This window comes from Megalops cyprinoides, chromosome 18 (assembly GCF_013368585.1).
Source record: "Megalops cyprinoides isolate fMegCyp1 chromosome 18, fMegCyp1.pri, whole genome shotgun sequence".
NCBI classification, from domain to species: Eukaryota; Metazoa; Chordata; class Actinopteri; order Elopiformes; family Megalopidae; genus Megalops; species Megalops cyprinoides.
Window position 1 is genome coordinate 9361092 of NC_050600.1, and position 22720 is coordinate 9383811.

Here is a 22720-nt window from a genome sequence, read left to right on the forward strand (position 1 = left end):
CAGATTGGAATTGCAACATTTTGGAGAAATGGACATTGTTTTATGACTGAAGCACAAGCTCTGAGAGCTTTTGCCATTCATTCTCAATCAGCCTGGAGTGGAGAGGCTCACCTCAGCCCAGACTGTGGTGCCCTCTCTGATTGGGTAGTCCAGAGAGTCATGTGACACGATGTTGTTACTGGGGGGACAGTTGCTACAAGCTGATTCACCACTCATTCACTCAAACACATTCATTTAATGTCTTTCAGTGGCTTTGATTCAAAGCATGTCCCCTCTACTACTGAAATGAATCGAGTCAATCATGTATAAAAATTCAGTTGCAAAAGTGAAAAAAAAAGAATACGGTTGTCTGTAGGTACTATTTGTTGGGCAGATCGAGCCCTTACAGATCATACACTTAGATTACTGAGTAACTATGAAATATTAAGAGCATGCAGCTTGAAAAGCGTGTAATGGAAATACATTTGCCACCAAACTCTTTTGCGCATGTTAAGAATTGCACTAATAGATGATATACATTTGAACACCACTATGATAAAAAAAAAATATCTGTGAAAATTTATTGTTAAAGATGTCTGAAGTTTGGTCATGTATGATAATGATGTACTACATGACCAAAGGAACATGGAAATTTTAGATGTCTTAAAATAAGGAACCTTCACAGTGACACATTCACCCTTAAAATGTGTCACACGAAGATTAACGAATATGTCTCGATCAGTAGTCATAATAATCAGCATTTATCTAGATATGAAAAGAACTCATTCTCAGGAGGACACTTGTCCAGAATGAGAGACTGTGAGACAGGACGTTCCAGAGAACTCCGCTGTCACCCCTGCGACAGGAACAGTACTGACTGAAAGCTCTCCAGGCCTTGTCTGTCTGTGGATCAGACTGACCCCATCGTTCTGTTTGCCAAAGTGAACCTTCCAGCAGCTATTCAGAAAGGCCAGTCAGGCGCACTGTACAGAGACGGTGTTGTGCTAACTGGGTGAAGGCAGGGCACAGTGATGTGCTTTTTTTTTTTTTTCTTCATTTTACAATACAAGCTGCTCAGCAAGTGCTGTGATGCTAGGCCTGGTATGTCACTCTCCATTACAGTGACATTGAAAGCCATTCTTGGAGGGATATGTAGCCCTGGCAGTAAATTCCGTTCAAAAACAGCCACCTAAGACCATGGAAGACTCGCATGTTTTCTGTTTTAGTTTTTTGTTTCCCCTAAACTGCAAGACATGTTTGTTGGATGTGAATCGTATACCATTAGATACACATGACTAACACTGATATCTGATAGAAAAAAAAATAGCTTTATTCAGCGACGAGCCACTGTTTTTGAGATGTCTCCTTTTTCTCCCCTTAATACCAGGACCATGCACTGCCCTCATTACAGGGGGAGAAGTGCGGTTCCTGTGAAAAGATACTGTTATGAATTATAGGGAGATCCGTTTACTTGTCTGGTGTAACACTAGCTTTTAGCTCCTAATTGCAGTAAGTCGTTTGTAACATTGGACTAATTTTTTTTACATATTATTTCTTATGTATCTTGTTTTTTTAAAAAAGTAATAAAAAGGAAAACTTTGAACATTTTGTCTGGACTCTCTTTCCTTGGAACTTGAATTTTTGTTTAGTTTGCACATACTGCGTATTGTGTTGTACTCTGTATTGATGTAGAATAGCTAACACCTGATGGTGCTTAAAGTGTACAAATAAAAATGTCTTTAGGATGTCTAAGAAATTTCACAGACAAATTTAACATATAAATGAATTCATTATACATATATAAAAATTAAAACTGATACACAGTCTGCACATGAAACACGTGACATAATACATTTATGTATATTTAACATGCTGCATGCCTTTCAATTTATTCTCACTTTCTAATGGTAACACTTTCACGGGATGTTTTTTTTCCACACCATCTCTTGGGTGTATTTCTCAGCAAGCCATAAGGTGGCTGGTGAAGCATTAAAGCACACTGTAATCGCTGAACACAGACAAAGGGAAGTGTTTTTGGATGTGTTTGTGTCAGCACAATGCATATCCCCCAACATGCAGTACAAACATAGGGGAATTCACAAAAATTATGAAATAAAATTGAACTTTTTTTGCCAGTCTAAACCTGTAGTGGTGGTAGTATTACTGACAGGCATCATCTCCTATATTGATTCTTGTTCACTCTCCTTGTTTGTTATGTAAGAATGTTCAAAATACTGACACTAGTTTCTATAAATAGGTATGTGTGAGCTGGGAGGAAGAACAGTTCTATCTGAGATAATTTTTGTACAGTTAGCTGGGGCAGATGATCATATTCCAATATGCATCTTTTTGCCCATGTGGTTCGGTCCATCAAACACATCATTGTATTGTCAATGCTAAAGACTACAAGTCTAACCCTTCATACACTTTGTGTAAGCAAAATATAGAGGTAAAACATGATAGCTTTTAAGCAGATCCTGGTCCAGTGCTTGGAGGCAGAATCTATCTGTTGCCAGGTGGTCTTAGTTTGATGGGTTTCTTGTGGGACATGTGGTGCGCTACCTTTGCTCAGTGATACACTCAGTGCAGGAACTGAATCATGGCTGTCTTTGCTAGAGAACTGCCAGACAAACCATATCGCTACGTTTCTATTTGCTCTGGAGAGATGCAAGCCACACTGCCCTCTAGTGACCAGTCACCATGACATGACATTAAGGAGCGCACATCCTTCACATTCATCTCTCATCTCCCACCGCAAACATACACTTACAGGCATCACATTGAGCAGTCTCAGCCCTTTTACGATTAGCTTTTTATAAATAAAGTGAAAGCTCTACGCGATATAAAAGGATACCTACAGTATATTTTTTAAGCAGTAACATTTGCACAGTCTCTGGCAGGTCATCAGCTTGAGCTGGGGGAGTGTTCTGGGCTTGCCCCACTGGCCTGCAGTGGTGGCAGTAAGACTTTTGTGACAGCCTGGAGGTGACGGCTCAGGCACCCAGCCCTGTTACTTCCAAAAAGACCACTCCCCGTCAGCCCCACCTCCACAGTGACTCTCCGCGTTTGTGTCACGATATGCCGCGTGGGGCCAGGTCCACATAAGGCACCGATTCAGTCCCCCCCCCCCCCCCCCCCCCCGGGTGCTACGCGTCCTCGTCGTCGTCCAGGTCCTTGTCGTTGCGCTCGGCGCTCTCCGCCACGAACTCCCTCTGGATGGTCTCCAGCTCGCGGAGCTCCGTCTGCAGCCGCTCCAGATGCTGGGCCCGGCGGCAGCGCAGCAGCTTCATGGGGAAGGGGTTCATGTCGTTGAAGGCGATGCTCGTCAGCTTCCTGCGGGCGGAAGGGAGAGCGGGGAAAACGTCACAGCGTGGGCAATGAAGACATGCTGGCTCTGCCATCTGACACTGCCTGGTTCATCAGCTACTCGCTGCTCTTAGCGTTTATCTGCTTGGCAGACACTGGCAGTCTTGGCAGTGATCGTTCACTGTTTTGGGAGTGCTCACAGAATTTGGACAAACCACATAACAAGCGTCTATATCTAACCTAGAATTTCAGCTCAGGATTTTAATGAGTAAAGAGTTCATATCTAATCTATGCCACCTCTTGTTTTGAGGTAAGCGTGATGTGAATTTAGAGAGGGGTGCACCGGCAGTGACTACAGTACTCTGCTCTGGTAGTTGTATCTCCTCACATGAGTTCTCTGCTGCCGCTATGCTGAATTATTTATGATGATATCTGTCTAATGCAAAAATAGCTTCTCAGAGTCTGTTGCTAGGAACACAGAGAAGAAAAACGCAGTTACGTGGAGGGGAGCAGAGTTTCTCTGGGAACAAATACTGAAATCTGAAAAGCTGAACCCAAGACATGAGTCCAGGTCACAAACTTAAATGTGAGATTCTCTATAATCTATATGGGCAGATTGTATGTTTAGATGGTTGCGTCACCTTCTATACAAAAAGTCATTTAACTTTTAAGTTGTCATTGTTTACTACACTTGAGGGTATCTTGAACTCCATATAATTTAATACTGACATAGGGCCCTTACCTGGTGTCTGAGATAGTTTTGGTGAAGAATCGAAGGTACTGGTAGATCTCCACATTGTCATGGATCTTTAAGATGTCCTCCTCTTTGTACTTGAAGAGGGCCAGTGCATACCGAAATATCACCTGAAAGATCATTTATTCATTGGCAGTTATGCTAACATTACATGGATATCCTTTGACACATTCCTTCATCTGTAATCACAGAGGAGTATATGGAGAAAGGAAACAGGTGAATCACATTCAAGCAGGTAAGGCCTTCCAGCATTACCCAGTAACATCAGAACCTGAGACTGCAGGTCTGCTGTTTCTGTCAGGAACTCTCCTAGCAGGAACATTCTGTGGTACCTTTGTAGGTAGATTAGATTCATGCAGTGATGGGGTTCTGGGAAGAGCCTGGGCACTTGAATGTTGAGCTTCTCTGGGGCCAAAAGCCCATCTGTCCTTCAGCCTGTGTGCCTGTCCTCTTTGGGCTTTCTTACCTTAGTGCCTTCGTACAGGAAAGCGTCCCAGACACGCAGCAGGATGTCACTGGCCAGGCTCTCCACGAACACCACCAGGAACCAGTTGAAGGTGATGAGGGACACGTCCACGCTGTGCTCCTCAAAGTGGGCCATCAGCCGTGGCATCTTCTCCACCATGAAGTCCTTCAGCACCCTCTGGTCCACCTGTGTGGTGCAAGGAAAGGACAAGCTAGTGTCTGTCCCCCAAGACAAACCTAATGACTCTGCTCGGCAAGGCAAGCTGGCAGACTGGTGTAGCCCAAATAACATACAACATTTCTGCATTTATGCTCACATTTCAGCAACATTACATAACATGTCTGCAATACTGCAGTGATGTTGTTAGCAAATCATCTATTAGCAGTGAGGGTCACTTAGGCTTGCGCACCTGGGAAGCAATGAGGGTCTTGCTGTAGTAGTCCTGGGGCATGATGGTCTCTACCACGGCCACCAGACACCAGAAAGCATCCTCCTCGTTCTGAAGCACCAGGAGAGCAATGGCAGCTAGTCTGGATAGAGAGCAGTGAGGATACATACTCAGTGACACAGTGCTCCACCCTCAAACTCCATCAATACATTGTACAGGTAAGGAAAATCCCTTATGTAGAATACACAGCAAAACCACATAATGCTAAATCAATACTGCTGACAACCCTGCTCACGACACCATACAGAAAGACTGAAGCTCATTATTTAGACAAAGACACAGGAGTCAGCTACCTAATTTATATAACAATATCACAAGAAAGCCACTAGGGGGACTGTTTCCCTTGTTTTCTTATGTAGTATACTCTCAAACTCTGTGTCGAGGCTACAGTAGTGTTATGTGTGTCTACCACACCGTTTGATACTCTTGTATTATTGTTCAGATGTTGTTTGGGACTTGGCAATGGTAATGGTTGGCATATCGTATCTGCTGACACCCTGGCAGTCGTAATGTTAGAAGTATTATTCCTGTTCAGGCCCTCACAGTAGTAGTGGTAGATGTATCTCACCTGTTGAAGCCTTGACAGTAGCTGACGGCAGTGTTATTTAATGTAAACTACAGTTGTATCTCACCTGTTGAGTCCTTCACAGTAGCTGATGGTGGTATTATTTAGTGTAAACTACAGGTGTATCTCACCTGTTGAGGCCCTGACAGTGTTATTTAGTGTAAACATCTGATGTATCTTACCTCTTTAGGCCCTGGCAGTAGCTGACTGGGGTTATTTAGTGTAAACTACAGAAGTATCTTACTTGTTGAGGCCCTGGCAGTAGCCGATGGTAGTGTTATTTAGTCAGAACTACAGGTGTACCTCACCTGTTGAGGCCCTGGCAGTAGCCGATGGTAGTGTTATTTAGTCAGAACTACAGGTGTACCTCACCTGTTGAGGCCCTGGCAGTAGCCGATGGTGGGGTTCTGCCAGGAGAAGGCCAGCAGGATGCGCTGGAGCTGCTGCAGGGCGGGGCTGGAGGGGGAGGAGAAGTGCTGGTTGCTGCTGAGGGTGCGGTGCAGGTCCAGCTGGATCTGGCGGGAGGCCGGGTGCTGGGAGGTCTGGCTCTTCCTGCACAGCTGCTGGTAGCGCTGCGGGTGGCGCTCCCGGAGCGAGAGGGTGCGTGCCCGCACCACCCAACGCCATACCCGCTGCCGGTACTCCCGGGGCACCCCGCCCCGGAGCAGCGCCTTCAGCTCCGGGGAGGGCACCAGCTCGCCCGAAGGACGCCCCGCCAGGTACTGCGCCCAGCGGCCCAGCAGGGGCTTGTCCCCCGCTTCCTGGTTCAGCAGGTTGTGGGAGCGGATCTCCAGCGCCTGGATCTTGGCCAGCAGCTTCATGTCCTCCACCTCGTAGTCCGGCATTATCTTGAAGCCATACTCATCGTACTCCCTGGGGAGAAGGCACATAGCAATCGGTTTGTCTAACACTCCGCTCTACCCCTTGTTCTCTACATAGAATTCATCACCTTCAGCACAATAAAGTTTTACCCATATTTATTGTTCTGCAGTTTTTTATTACACTACACAATACAGTGTCTTTATTGTAATATGGTTTTTATTCTTAGCTGTGAGGTAACGCGAGATGTGCTAATGACCACTTCCTGTCCCCTAACTGCCACACTTCAGCATGAGCAGAGCTGCACTGCGTGTGGGTGGGAAATCTCTCAGGGCTGTGAAGTAACACTCCGCTGGGGAAAGTCGCTGCTCATTACTGTCAAGAGACATTTACATTTCCTTTCATGTGAGAGAATATGCTAGCTGCCTTTACCACATGATTGAGAGAAACAAAACCAGAGCAGGGGAGGTGGTGGTCTATTGCAGGTAGTGGTCCATTATAAGCCACCAGAACTGGCATCGGGCCTGTATCCCCTTACCTGACGGGGTTGAGTTTCAGGACGTCGTTGACATCCCCCTTCAGTGCGTCCTCTATCAGCCTTTTGACCACCTCCTGCTGAGCGCTGTCCAGGCCCTTGTTCTCCTGAAGCTTGCGGAGAAGGCCCAGGTACCTGCTCTCCACCTGGCAGTTCTTGGCCTCTAAGTATGCACACTGCCACATGAGCACACACACAGAGAAAGAGCAGAGATGCATTCAGGAAGCAGCTGAAAGCTCTTTTTTTAAACCAATAAATACAAACACTAATGTATCAAACTATATTCTCATTATATATATTATTCTCATTCAAGTACTTAGTACTGCAATAACTTCTGATTTTTACCCAATTTGTGTTTCTGCCAGCTTTGTGCCCGGGTGTTGGTGTTCAGTGGGAAGTTTAAGTTAAGGTCAGAGCTTGATGAATAAGCTCCATTAAGTTTACACCATATTAGGTCCGTTATGAATATGCTTATGACTCATCTGACTTATGCAGAGAGCAGCCACGGTGTGCAGCCAGTTAGCATATGGCAATGTGCTTTGGTTCATAAGATGAAGAAAAGGCTTCCTGTTTGTTTCTGCAGAGAGATAGACATGTGGTCGAGGTGTGCTGCTCCAGCAAGCGGTTTGATTCACAGCTGGTCCTGCAGTGGTGTAATGGTAGACTATCAAAGCTGTCTGACTCTTGGCATCCACAGTGCAAACTTGCCTGATGGACAGGGTCACTGCAGTTTCTTAAGGTACAAGAAGGGCTGGGGGGGGGGTCACTGAAAATTAACTCTGAGGTTACATTTCAAACCTCAGATATTCTAATACCTCACTCTGTGCTCACCATGGCAATGCCTGATCATAAACTCAAAAAGGGCCCATGTTGGGCGCTGGTCAGAGATGTGTCAATACTGAGAGACATGGCTGGTGAGGGAGTAGGTGGGTGGAGGTTTGGGACACAGCCAGAGATTACAGCGATCCTGTTTGCCTGATAACTGGCTAACCCACCTTCACCATCAGGCTCTTCTCCTGCTCAGAGCTGTTCCGCCACAGGTTGGTCAGCTGATATATCTCAGAGTTCAGGAAGTTGTTCTGGATCTTGTAGGCCTCAATGTCATCCTGAGAGGGAGGGATGGAGGGGGAAAGATGGATAGAGCTGGCAACACTGTCTCGAAGTCAACAAGACAAACTGCCTCACGCCGCAGTCTTGCCGACTCGCTTGCGAGGCTTTCACTCTAACAGAAGAGAACATGTTGTTTCTCACAGCACGACACAAAGTATCAGCCGGGAGCTGGCAGGACAGAGATATTACTGACTGCCTCAGAGCAAACCGCCACCCTGCAGAGGCACGATACGTCTATTTCACCAGCTCATTTAGCAGCTCTGGGTGTGCACCTGAGAGGGCCATTTGCCACCCCGCACCCTGGCTCATAGCTGACTCACTCACCACTGTGAGTAAGACAGTGATTCACCTCTGGAAGAGATGAACAAAAGGCCAAAGCTGAACTATAGTAGTTTGACATACTCCATTTACTGGGGCTGTAAGCCTGGTTTTTGTATATATGTCTACATGTTGGTATGTGCACACACACATACACAGGCATAGTGAAAACATATGTTTATAGGCAATTTACATTTAAAAAACCTTGGTAAATGGTAAGTAGGTTCAGAGCCAATATTCTAATACATTGCCCTACATTGCCAATAAATGGGCATGGCAGGTGGTTGTGTAGCATAGTGGTAAGCAGCAGGGCTCGTATCCAAAAGGTTGCCAGTTCGATTCCTTGCTGGGGCGCTGCCGTTGTACCCTTGGGCAAGGTACTTAACCCACGACTGATTCAGTAAATATCCAGCTGTATAAATGGATAAAACTGTAATCTATGTAAGTTGCTCTGGATAATCACAGTAATTTAATGTAATGTAATGTAAATGACACACATATCTCCCAGTGTTCTCTTGTGGCACACAGTGTTGTTTAGGCGGCCCTGGCCAGATCTCATCCGGTTGCCGTGGGCTGGTCAGAGCTCCAGCAGGGCCGGTCTGAGAGAGCCCTCTCACCTTGAGGTTCTCCATCTCCTGCTCCTGCCGCTGCAGCGTCTCGGCGCCCACGCCGTTGCAGGGGTCCCGCCGGGGGTCGGCCGCCCGGGCGGCCACCTGCTCGGACAGCTTGAGGATGACCTCCTGCTTGGCGTGGTTCCTCTCCATCATCAGCTGCACGTGCTCCTGCAGCTCGGCTATGTGGGCGTCGCGCTGGGCCAGGCTCTGCTGCAGCGCCTCCCGCTGACCGCGCAGGGCCTCCGCGCGGGCGGCCAGGTCGGCCACGTGCCGCTCGCGGTGGCGCAACAGCTCCAGCCGCTCCTGCTCGCCCTCGGCGGACAGGAACTGCACGCAGGTGCGCTTCTCCTGCTGCGCCGCCTCCAGGGCCTTGTGCAGCAGCCACACCAGCTCCTGGCAGGAAGTGACATCAGAGACGGGGGCGACGTCAGGGAGACAGCCGGTGCTCCGCGGGTCACCGCTCACGCAATTATAGCCTTTTCACGCCACACCATGTACCGCAATCAGACTCATATGGAGAAACTACCTTCTGTGCCTTGACCTCCTCAGCCAGCGAGAGCGCCTCCTGTTGGAGGCGGGAGGTCCTGTCTGCTGCGTTAGATTGCCTCCAGCTTGCAGGCATGGTTGCCGAACTGCTACTCTTCTTCTTCTTCCTGATCCGCAGCGTCGGGGACAGACAGCTGCCCCCTGCCAGCGCCTTTGGCTTGGGGTCAGCCAGCATCGAGGTCCCCTGGTCGGTCAGCAGGGGGGAGGGTACAGCAGGGGCTGCAAGGGGAGGCAGAGTCAAAGGAAATTCCCTCTGCTTCTGTGCTTCAGATGGTATTTCCTCTCTCTGCCCTGTGATGAACTGCTCATGTTAAGTCCTGTCCCCGCTCCCCATTTCCTGCCTATTCACACCCACACAGACACTTGTGCACAATAGGGAAGGCTCTGGCTTTGCTGCTAAGAAACACTTGGGTATAACAAAAGCGATTTTCAAACAAGGCCTGTCCTGGTGATCCCAGAGGTGGAGTGCACAGCGGTGGGAGTCTTACTGAGTGATTTAGTTTGGTCTTGATTGTGAACCTGTTTCAGGAGAGTCCGTTTGCGTAACGGCACGTACCGGGACTGTCCTGACTCCTCAGGGAGGGGGTTTCTGAAACAGGGGGCGACAGAACAGGCTCTTGCAGGTCGTCCCAGAGGAACAGATCCTGAGAGGAACGACTGAGACGCAGGCTATGCACAGAGTTCCTGTGAGAGAGAGAGAGAGAGACAGACACATACACACACACACACACACACAATACACACAATTCACACACAACACGCACATGACACAGACACAACACACACACACACAACATACACCACACACACACACACACACACACGCACACACACACACAAGACACACACGACACCACACACACCACACACAACACACAACACGCACATGACACAGACACAACACACACACACACAATATACACCACACACACACACACACACACACACACACACACACACACACACACACACACGACACCACACACAACACACAAACACACACAAACACACACGACACACACATGACACAGACATACAAACACACACACATCAGTATGTACCTCACAGCTGTCCGCTCTTGCACCATTCAGTGCTCAACCCCTCTCCTCCCACACCACCACAGCAGGGGGACTGGCACTGAACCACACCAGAGTTTTTACTTCCACTTTATTTCCACAATGGATATCTTACTCTTCCCTCAACTAATTTCAGTTTAGAAAGGACAGTATCTGAAATACGAACTTCTCGTTTTCAGCCAGACAGTTTTCCCCTCTCCCCCCACAGGCAAGATTAACTTCTGTTATTAATAGCACTACCCTGCAAACTGCTGTCTAGGGACTGTCCTCACCTCTTCATTTTCAATTAAGAGTTCATGTTCCCACTTACAAATAGACAGATCTTTCAGGAAATGACTGTCTTGTCATAGTAAAATGTACTTCCCTTTGTTAAAACAATATAAAGAAAAACAGAAGATACTTAACCTTGAATCTAAAATAGGTTTATTCTGTAAAGGTACACACATAAATAAGTTATCAAACAATTTCCTTATCAACTGATTTTATTGCCATTCCCCTGTAGAGTGAATTTACATTCATTAATGATACTGGTTCAAACTGAATCCCTATTTTAAATACACACAGGCAGTTTAAATCTCTTGAAAAAATCTGTCCGTCAGCATTAATTATTTGGCTGCCACAAATTCTTTAATGCTAAAACTGAAAGTGTGACCATTACATTAAGTTCCAGTTTCACTAGAACGTAATACTGGAATTCTCAGCTCGGGATTTCACAAGCCAACCACAGACAGGGTATAAAAATACCCTCATGGGACCCTGACTGAGTGGGAACCAATGTAACAAATAGGGCATAGAAAATAATTGGAACTCTACCAAATGAAGCTCTGCAATGAATTCCCCTAACGCTACGGGACTGTAAAACTGCAGGCTTTCCGATGCAGATATAAGACATACAGTAAACAGGTAACAAACAATTAGAGGAATAATCATGTGTGCATCATACTCACTGAATCTCAGTCAGGGGGTGCTTGAAGGAGACGTTGCTCAGGGTCGCTTGTCGCTGAGGTGCTGGCAGACAGGCGGCCTCCTCTCCAACCAGACCTGTGGGGATCTTCACCGTGGGCAGGAAGTCATCTGCGTTAACCGGAGAAATACAAAGCAGTGGAGGAGAAAAGTTGCAGGAGCTACCACCCACACTAAAATAACCCCAGCTACTTCCCGACCCAGCTAATGAAACGCATACAATCTATTAATATAGAGCTGGGCGGCTCACACAATGAAGTGGCGACCGTGTTTGTCTTCCTGACATTGTGCGGCTTGTGACAGAGCAAATTTTGAGAATTCAGCCACACTGACTAGGGACCGTAGTAAACAGCTTTTTTCTGATACGTTCTCTGTCTCATTCAGTTTGGCTCAGCTTCACATGTGTCTGGTGTTCGACTTCTGTAGGTGAGATCATTCCTCATGTCACGTGCTCCTTTGTGTGTATGCCGGTCTGGCAAACAGTCTGGCAAACACTGCCAACTGTACTTCACAACGATCACTAGTTCACAAAATAAAATTGAAACACACTATGAGAGGATGTCAATGGACATACCAGGCATTTATAAGCCCACTCTGTACGGAGCCAGTCTACTCATCATGTGATTGAAATAAAATGCTTGGCTCCAATTACACACGTTAAGCGATAACAGGTCAGTGGAGTATTGAGACCATTTCAGAGAACAACTCCAAGTGCACTTGAAAACTGTCTGATATGGCCTTCATCATACCTAATATATTCTTTCTATTATACTCAGAATAAAGTTTGAATAAACTTTGAATGTTGTCTGGTCAGCACAGCAAACAGGGTTAGAGCAAGACACTTTCACTTTCTGTTGAATAATACAATCAATGAAAGCACCTCATGAGTAAATAGTGCAACAGCACAACTCAGCTAACTTTACTGACATAGTCAAATGACATAACTTGCCTGCCCAGTCAATCCCTCTAACAAGTCTCTTCATGACAAGAGAGCTCCACCTATTCAGCATTAATTTATGAGACATTCCCCAGCTACCTTGCATACCTTACCTTGTCTCATTGTTACATCTCATAGCCAGGACATCAACCCATGACGTCAACTAGTAGGGATACAGGGAGTCACCTGGTACATGGGCAATGACTTCCATATGAAAAAAAAAGTCTTTTTAAGCTATTTAAGCCAACTAATTCACACTAAAAAGGCTGAGCTGTCTCAACAAATTATTTTTTGTCAGGTACAGAATTTGTTCATTTAACTTAATATATACTGCAATAACAGTATCAATATTTATTGATTAGGTCTCTAAGCTCTGACCTCCATTATGTTTCTGGGAAAAAAGTAATTTGAGTGTTACTTTAAGTATTCAAAGGAAAGTGATGACAGCAGAAATAAATAGCAGATGAAATCAGCGTTACCATGTAATGGTGCAAAGCAAGGCGCAATCGAGAAATGACTAAATGCAGCTAGCAGGAGCACAGCGTGCAAATGGTGCAGAGTGAAATCACTGTGCAACCAACGAGCAAAGCGGCAATTTCCTGCTGGGCAACCCTTGCATCCCCCCCCCCCCCCCCCCCCCCCCCCGCCCAGCACACACCTGCCCTCAAATGTAAAATGGTTTACTGTTCTTTATCTTTGTGGTCAGAGCTATAATAATAGGAACACAAGATCACAGGCACACGCAAGATCTTTATCAAGGTCTTTTTGTCTGTTGCAGGATGCTGGGGATAAAATGAAATCCAGCAGAGGCGGAAGGTAATGTATTTTTAGACACTTCACATTCAATAACATCTGCTGGTTAAATAACAAGCACGTTTCCCCACTGGTATTTTTGGAGTAAAGCTGTGTTCTTAACAAATAAACTTTAGAAAAAAAAATGACTGCCGTGCATTGAAATCTTTATATATCGGATATATAAAGCCCACACAAACCGTTGGAAGCATTTGAGTCTGACAGAAAGTTTCAGTTGTTCAAGTCACAGTTAACTACAGGAATACAGCTTCTGAAGCATGAGAGCTGCTCTATTCATTACAAGGTTACTACTTTGGCAGAAACATAACCTGTTGGATATATCAGCTGACCGGGGGGGCATGAGGCCAGTGGATTTTTTTCTCCAGGAATGCTAAGTACTAAACTGCTCCAGTTATTCATGGTCAATGATCTGAACCCTAATAGAGGCCCTGGATCAAAGGCAAGGAGGAAGTCCATAAATGTTCAGGCAGAATAAGCAGTATCAATGAGTTAAAATGTTCCTAATGGGTCATTCCTGATCATGCCACACAGTGCAACATGCAACACTTTATCATGAGTTCCATGAGATGATTGCAAACAGAAAATAAATTGTTCAGTGTATTGTAGGTGCTAACTGCAGATCCTTGCAAGAAATGTATACTGAAAAAACAGACCCTGGTGTGTAGATAAACATACACATCTTTTATGAGTGAGCCTTTAAAATAACCTTGGTGTTTTCAAAGAGACTGTGCAAGAAATATTTTTAAATAGAACTTAGATTATAGATCAACCCTGAAAAGAATGAAGGACACAGGACCCTTTAACTGAACATATTCCCCAAAACGTAGCCTGGAAAAAAACATATCCATAATTAAATCACTAAGTTCATGATGCTTTGGAAATTGACTGTTGAGCTTGTCAGAAAAATTTCACTTGCTCAAGTATATCATCACTGAGGACATGTGAGGCAAAGCTACCTTAGCTCTGCTGGTGGACTCCCTCCTTAAGGTTGCAACAGGATTTACTAGCCTAGCATCGTCAGTCAGGAGCACATCATTCTCACAGAACAGACACACACACACACACACAAAGACACCTGGAAACGTACACACGGACTGACATACATGCATCTGGGCACGGAACACACAGACACAAAACTGTTATAAACAAACACTCAAGGGTGGTGGGTATGTTGCTCCTTCCCTTAATGAACAGTATTTTATACTGACAGAATTTATACTGATTCAGTTAGGAATGCTTGCGGTCAGAGAGGGGCTCCAGTTGCCCGTAATGTTCGCTTGTGGTTCATACTTGATACAATAATTATTCCATACACATCTTACATAGTTTAAGTTAAATGATATACTGTACAAGTTCTCCATATTAAATCGCAAGAAATGCATTTTGTACAAATACTGTTATGTAAATAGCTAACAACATAGGAACTATCCTATGTCTGGCATGCAATCAAGAACATAACACAGCACTTCTGTTTTTTCCCCTCACACACAATGTATACTTCCATGTAACTTGACTCTGAACACCAAATATGCTTAAAGTGTAATTTTCTTGGAACTGCACAAGCAAAATGAAATTGGTTTGTTTCTCCTTTCACCTTTGAAAGAGCTCTAATGTGTTTTTTTTAAGCACACTTTGTTGTCTTTGAGACTGTGAATACTTGTGTATAGAAATGCCAGAGATATGTGGTAATTTTTTTTCCAAAGCTCAAATTCTCTTCTACTAGGGAAACAACGCACAATTTTTCCTACTATTGTGAAATCTGTAGGAAAGGATGGTATCATTTATGTCATTCTCCACCCATATGCATGTAGTTGACTGCAGTCTTTGACTGCATTCATCAAAGCGAGGGAGACAACCCAGTGTCTCAATATTTATACCACTCAACTACTGCTTAGAGGGTGTGCTGTCCTGTGACTCAACCTGTAAATGGATGATTTATCATCCTCAGTGTGAACACGCTACATCAAGAGCTTTAATTATCTTTCGTCTCCAATGACTAAGAGGTATTTCCCTGTTTTCCCAATGGTCCTAGTAGCTCCACACCCATTTCCTCTCCAAGATTAAAGAAATTTGTGAAACCGCGTCTATGGTAATGGTACAGAAGGCTCCTGAAAAAAAACATCCGTGCTACTTTATGAAAGAATAGGCTTATACGGCATTCAATCATTCAACCTCAGGTTCACAGAATATTGTGTAAATATGAACGAATGCAAAATATACTAAGCTCACCCTGTTAATAACATTTGCCAAAATATGGCATTTCCCTATACGTTTACACCAGCACCTCTTGTAAGTTTTTCTCTTCCATCCCTCTTTATGAGGGCAATAGTGGAGCTCATGCACGTATTCATTTTTGATATTTTTGACCCTCTGTTGTAAAACATTAGAAGTTTGATGACACTGAAGGCAGTTCCCCAGTCATTTCCAGAACAAGTGTTGCCTTTTGCTATTTACAGAAGCACAAGTAGCTCTCAGCAAGCATTTCAAGAATGCCGAATCAATTCCAGTACAGTGCATTATCAAGACCACATCCAAACCTTAGCTTAGTAAAAGCTTACAGTTTATATCCAGTGCAGGTGGCGTTAGTGTACAACGTGTCTGCCCAGCTGTGGGGTTCAATACCTGTTCAGTTTTTATCTTGTGCTCTTGTCAAAGAATTCACAGCGCCTGCTTCCTCTGGTGTCTGTCTGTGGTCTTTTGCAAAGCAAATATTTGATCACAACCATTTCAACCATGTCAATCTTCTTCATGTTTTCCGGTGACCTTCTTTCAAAATGGCTGTCTAGTCTAACACGCCAGACAGAAAAACACTGACCCTCAATCCTTCCCTTATTGCTTTTTTTTTTTCTGCACAGCTTTCTAAAATACCACCAGGAAACTACCTCAAATGTCTGTACAGAGAACAGTATTGGTTAATTTAATTAAAGACCACACTGAAGAATTAAGCATATCAGTGCTCTGTTGTGCGATATTACACAGTATCATGTCAGAGGCAAGTGTGGCTGTGAGGTGCAGGGAGCCAGGTGTGTCCCTGCAGTTCCTGCTGCCTTACCTGCACAGCGGCCTGCCGCTGCCTGCACCCCTTCCCTCTTCGTGTCTGCGCAGCTCTGCGCAGGCTCTAGACGCTCCCTGTGCTGCCATCGCTTCAGCTGCAGCTGCTGCAGCCAGTACATCATGGCCTCGTGGTTCACGGCCTGCAACAGAAAAAATCTTCATGTACTGAGAACCACTATGGCCCGAGGCCAGGTGTGTGTGAGCGTAGGTTTGCATGTTTAGCTGACTGAGCTTGTCAGAAATAATAACCATACTAAATGGGCAAGACTCCCTTTCTCTCTGTTATTTTCAAAGAGGAAGAAATCCCTCTCTTGAAATCAGGTTGCAAAACGCAGGCCGCACAATTTAAACAACTGAAAACATACACGGACTGTCTCAAAAACGCAGTTACTGATTATCTAAATGGGGACCTGCTAAAAATTAACAAATTCAACTGAATGGTGTCCAACATGCACCTGAAAGTGAAACAAAACCAGCTATCTATGAGATGCTTTAAAACAGGAGAGGCATCTGATGATATCTTCAATTCATTACAAGCGTGAGGCAACACTACATTGCACAGTCTAGCCTGGAGCAACAAATGAAAAGGCACAGCATGTCTTAAGAAGCAAGCACCTGCAGTGCTACATGCAGCACCTTACAACAGGCAAAAGATGCTGATTAGAACTTAGTATGTGCATTAGGACCTGTCAGTAACACTCTCCTATCAACATGGCCATGGTGGCAGTCGGTGATCACAAAGCATGTTGATAGGGCAAAACAGTGTAAGCACTGAACAGCATGCATGTAATAACCAGGATATCCATTCATAAAGCTTTTTAATAGTGACCATAAAGACCTGATAGTTTAGCATTTAGCTGATTCTGTCTCAGATATGATATTTTAGAATTTAGCCAATAACTAGCTGGTTAAAGAGCTGATACAGCTGTTTGACAAAGAAAATCTGTATTTGTGCTGCACAGAGGAGGATAACATATTTCCCCCACCAGTGCTGATGAAACGGCCTTTCACTGCAGTGTAGCTGTTGACCCTGGTGCATGGGTGAATCTGTGACATTCAGACACAAGTGAGCCACTGTTCCTTCCTATTTAAACGCTGTCACTCTGACTTCAGCCAAGCTGCACTGCACTGCTCACACAGCAGTATCAGGGATGTCTACATTGTGATTGATGTCAGGTCAATACAGTGCAACATTCTGCATTCTGCACGTTGCCCCTTTTGAGACACAACATAATCACCAGCAAGCATTAAAAGTTGCTGACACAGTAAAATCAAGAAATGCAAGCCCATGTACATGATGACAATTTTAAGTATGACATTATCATTTCTAAACCTTTTTGGTTAATCTTGGAACATCTTTGAATACTTGTATAGTACTAATGCTACTGCTATAATCACAATAGGTCTGTTTATAAGCATATGTCTTTTAACGTTACACATATACCATCCTTTTAAAGCTCCTCTAACATGCTTACATTCTATGCATCATCTAAACATGTATTGTTATTACTGTTAATGGGTAATTTTCCTCAAATTAAACAAACATGTTGTATATATTTTATGCTTTGCACCACAAACAACTTTGCAGTGACTGTTCTTTCTACTGGAAAATTGTGTGATAGTGATTCACATAAAAGCGATGTATAGATTCATATCACTCAATACAAAACAGAAAGGCACCATTTTCAAAAGCTGTGCCCCAATTCCCGCTAGTCTGAAAAAGGCTAAAGTGGGAAGTTATATTAAATGACACTCATGATGTTATCAGATGTTTTCCTTATTAATACAAGTTTTGTGTTGTTTACCAGGAAAATGAAAAAAGATCAGTAACCTGTAGCTGAACAGAAATAGATGGCATGAGTCTAACAGAAAACCCAAGAGAGGTGATTTTGTCTATTTTCTAACAGCACATCCTGTCATTAAGATGCAGAAATTAAATCTATAATGGCTTCGCAGAGAGATATTTCTGTCTTTTCCGTTGGAAGGACAAGAATAACTACGGGAAAACTTTATAAAAGGGTTCATTAATAAGTTCCAACAGAAAAAAAGCTTTTAATATGCATCTGGAAAGCTTAGCAGACTGACCAGCCCCTGTGTAAGGAGCATGTGATAAAAGCATTCAGACTCAGATTAGTTTAACTTCTGTGGGTATCTCAGGATTCCCTGAACAGAATAAGGTGCTGTGCTGCCAACAACATAACAACCAGACAGGTGATGAATGTGTCCTGACAATAAAACCTGTTGTGTTTTACACTCACATTAAACTAACTAACTTATTAACTAAAAAGACTTATATCTTAAATGTGTAAACAGATTAATGAATATTCCACTGAAACCCACCAGAGTTCACAACTGATGTCTCAGGGAAACATGACGTTCTGTACAGTATGTCAGAGGGCTGTCCCTCTCCCAACCATTTTTATCATTGACGGTATTATCAAGCCTTTTATTAATCCCTTATATCAATCTCAGCTGTAAAATCTTACACTAAACATTAAATACAAAAAGGTTTATACTTTTGAGTAAGTTTTCAAGCTCCTCTCCCCTGCTGTACCCTGCTACAGTAGAGTAACACCAGACATTTGACCATAACAGTCCTAATACCCTGTGCAGTAAGTAAAGCAAACACCCACATTTCAGATCTAGAAAATTACTCACTGCAATGATTCCGACAATACTATCTGCCTAGAATAAATCTGTGGAAGAAATGTGTAACTGAAGGTGCTTTTACGATGTTAAAAATAAAAATAATGAATGATCAATTGCTGGCACTGATAGCAACTGTGTCAGGCCACACTTGGATTGGTTGCATCACTGAAATGACTACTCGCAGGAATGACAGAAGACAGAAAAAATATTTCACCCCCAAGGCAGATTAATCACACATGGCCTCTCTAAAGGATTATCAAACCACTATTAAACACTGGGAACATTTAACAGAAAGTGGTTAGGCCACCAAACAAACAGGAACAAACAATAAGCATGCTGAGTTGCCCCTGTGTTATAGGCGACAACTGTGTTACAGAACAATCCCATCAACAACTTTTCAACATATAGTACCAGTCAAAAGTTTGGACACACCTACTCATAGAAGGGTTTTTCTTTATTTATACTGTTTTCCACTTAGAATAATGGTAAAGACATTAAAACCATGAAATAACACAAATGGAATTATGCAGTGACCAAAAAGTGTTAAACAAATCAAAACTATCTTATCTTTTTAGATTCTTCAAAGTAGCTAAAAAATATTTTTTTAATTAGGCTTTTTTGGGGGGGGGAATTCATAAATAGGCATCAACTTCACTATTTATATTTGTCTAACAAACCAATTTCAAGCATTTAGCATACATTTTTAGATCAAAATGTCTTTGAATACATGTTTCCCATTATCTTAATCAGGTGTGTCCAAACTTTTGACTGGTACTGTAGTCCTCTAATATCATCCTTAAGTAATTAATTGGGACATACCACTATCTTTCCTTCCCCTGCCCCAGCATTTTGGCCAAGAAAAAATGCTTAAGATACCTTGAGGACAAAGGTGCGCTCTGGGGTTTGGATGTGGAAGGTGCCCTTCTCCTCTTGGAGGGGGTAGCCGAGTGTGGCGTTTTTGAGCTCGATCCGGCCCAGTGGGTTCACGTCCTGGGCAGTCCTGTAGTAGAACAGCTGGCACTTTTTCTCCTCGTACGTGAACCAGCGGGACTTCCAGCTCTTCAGGGGGCCTCCCAGCTTGTTCAGGTACCCGCACAGCTTGGTGGAGGGGGCTTCGACATCCATCTCGGGGCAGCTGGACTGAGAGACGCCCCCGCTGCACTGTTCCCTGCTTGGTGGGCCCATTCCGTTCACTGTGACCCCTCCTGGGACCACTGGCGAGGTGATATCATCATCCAGAGTGGGCATGTCTGTCTGAAGAGGAAGTGGTGTGGACACTGCAGCACAGGGATTTCCTTTAGGACATTCTCCCTCCATCACACTTAAGGAGCAGGCCAAGACAAGAACTACAAACAAAAGATGAACACAATGACTCAGAACTATCAAAAGAGGGACTTACTGTGACATGACAGGACGCCCAGTTCCTGAACAACGGAGCCAAAAAGGATTAACGGTAGATGCTCACATGTTCACAGCTAGGTATGCCAGAAGTCACTCCTTCAGACAGTTTTACCTAACAAAATGCTAATTCAGCACCTTTATCCACATTAATTTATATCATAAGTTTTCACCTTTACCTTTGACAATTGTCATGTATAGAAACGCATGCCACAACACCTACACCTGTTCTGTAAAGACTGAGCGCCAGGTGCTCAATTAAGAACATTAAATAACATGATGAGAACCCGTCACGCAGGTGCCGTTATTATCAGAGCAGGAATGTGTGTTCATTCCGGTCCAAAAGGAGAAAATCTGTTACGCCCATATAGAAGTTTACATTCCCATATTATGGAAATTTACAACTGACAATTTATAGTTTCCTAATCAGCCAGGTGGTTTCCATTCTTCTTCAAGCAGCACACCGCAACAGCTACAAAACCTTGACATTCCATTGTGTGCAAAAGAGCAACACCGTGCAAAGTAAGTTATGAAAGTAAGTTAGTTTTGCAACGATTGCCACACGGTGCAATTCTGCAATTACTGACAATGATGTTTTTGCTGTGTCATAATGTATCCGAGTCGAAAAAATGTCCTACTTACATGAGTTTGCTGATCTGTTTTTCAAAATCCGATTCCATGCCGGAATCCTGCTCCAGTGAAGGACGTTTCCTTAAAACCCATCTCCAAACGAAACATTGAAAACACTCGAATCAAAAGTAAACCCAAGATTTAGTGATCGTGGTTTAAATCCAAAAATTCCCACGCGGTCATCCCATTGACGTGCGATAAGTAATGCAACGCGCAGGTAACTTACTTCTCAAATGACATTTCAAAGTATATTGCCGTTTCGTTTTTGCGACACTGAAAAGTTAATGCTTACAAGTACTCTGAATGCCGCGGCGACCTGAGAACAAAACAAAAGGGCGTTCTCTGAAATGAGGCTTGGCTTAAGGTGTGCTGGGTTATTTTACAATGGGTTGTCCTAGTCAACCGTATCGTCAAGATCACAGATCGTGATTGGCAGTCAGTCTTCGCCTAAATGAACATATGTTTAATACTACAGTCCAAAATGCACTCCCAAAAGCACTCATCGACTGGTTAGGCAAGTGTCATGACTAGACCACGTTTATCATGACTATGTTTTAATTTGTTTATAAATCTGAGTTTTCTGTGTGTTCTTTTTTTTTTCAGACGCTCGTAGCTATTATGAGTCCGTACAGCATTAGTTTGCTAGGTTTCCTTCATATTGTTCAACTACAGGTATATCTTGCTGCGCTCAGTCACATTCCAACTGTAACTGAGTACAAGGACACAATTCAGATATGACTCTGAATACACTAAAAGTGGCTGTCCATTAATCCTCTTCTTATTTTACCGGTTTGCTACTATGCGCTGATGTAGGCTACAAATCTTTTCTTCTTGCCTTTCTTCAGCATACACTACATACACATACAGCTAACTAATTCTCATGAATAAGTCATTCATCTCTTGAAGGAAATGCAGCATGATCGATTGATCGTTCATACGGCCCTCGAATGATAACGGGCTTCGTTTCAGTAACTGATAAAAATAATAATAAAATAAAATAACTCTATATTGGGAATATTATGTTTTACCAAACAGTATGGGTTGTCTCAACGAAATTTGGAATGCTTTTGCATTAAAGAAACTATCTAAATAAAAACTAGCCAGCCCACGGGGACTGTAATCTGCATAACATCATTATCATTCTCTACACCAGATATCTGAGGACTTTGCTGTCTATTATAACAGCATCGAGTTCTATTGCGGGTTTCAGAGTTGAAATGCGATATGCAGTATGTCGCCAAGTCTGGCGAGGGAGCCATTGCACAGATAGGCACTTGTATGGTGGCGATGTTGCCATGTTTGTTAAAAATCCTCTCACTATGGATATTTTAAAATCGAAATAGAAGGACGCTATGGGGTAACTTTTTAAAATGGGGGTTTCACTTAGTAAGTTCGGGTAATTGAAGTTCTCTTAAAAGTTCAAGCGTGTGCTATAAATAGCCCCTGACACATTTTTTTTTTCTGCCAGGAAAAAAAAAGCTAAGGCTATGTGTAGATGCTAATTGATGAGGAAAAAACATCCAAAATCACAGCCCAAAATTACTAGCTATCACACTAGCTCACTTCATCCACCTATCTCCTCAATTGTATTCACTTAATTAAAATTATGTGTTTCATGGACATATGCTATTGAGTACAGCTCCTACCACGGCCAGAAAAGACTGGATGCCTGTGATGTGCGGACGGCATGAGCTTTATTTATAACTGACGCTCTCTGGCCTGATCACAACTGGAGGTCAA

General features: G+C 43.7%; 1 protein-coding gene across 2 annotated transcripts; it reads right to left on the reverse strand.

Moving 5' to 3' along the window:
- Positions 1–3121: 3121 nt before the first annotated feature.
- tbc1d2 (TBC1 domain family, member 2) lies at positions 3122–21316 on the reverse strand. Of its 2 annotated transcripts, none has more exons than XM_036551581.1 (14): positions 20993–21316; positions 19829–20206; positions 16302–16443; positions 11484–11610; positions 10017–10144; positions 9441–9679; positions 8918–9307; positions 7868–7978; positions 6876–7048; positions 5891–6391; positions 4915–5035; positions 4506–4691; positions 4028–4149; positions 3122–3312 (listed from the first exon to the last, which is right to left on the reverse strand). In XM_036551581.1, the coding sequence occupies exons 2-14, from the start codon at positions 20198–20200 to the stop codon at positions 3126–3128; spliced, it is 2799 nt and encodes a 932-aa protein (XP_036407474.1). In that variant the 5' UTR covers positions 20201–20206; positions 20993–21316; the 3' UTR covers positions 3122–3125. The 2 variants fall into 2 exon arrangements, with proteins under 2 accessions (XP_036407474.1, XP_036407473.1); XM_036551580.1 differs by having other exon boundaries at positions 19829–20298.
- Between the last annotated feature and the right edge of the window lie 1404 nt (positions 21317–22720).

Bases quoted from the DNA above. Each gene is read 5' to 3' on its own strand.
- tbc1d2 (XM_036551580.1), bottom strand. From the start codon at position 20,269: ATGGAGGGAGAATGTCCTAAAGGAAATCCCTGTGCTGCAGTGTCCACA. The intron at 9,680-10,016 runs GTACGTGCCGTT...CTCCCCTTGCAG, and splicing joins GAGGAGTCAGGACAGTCCCG to CCCCTGCTGTACCCTCCCCC. The intron at 9,308-9,440 runs GTAGTTTCTCCA...ACTTCCTGCCAG, and splicing joins AGGAGGTCAAGGCACAGAAG to GAGCTGGTGTGGCTGCTGCA.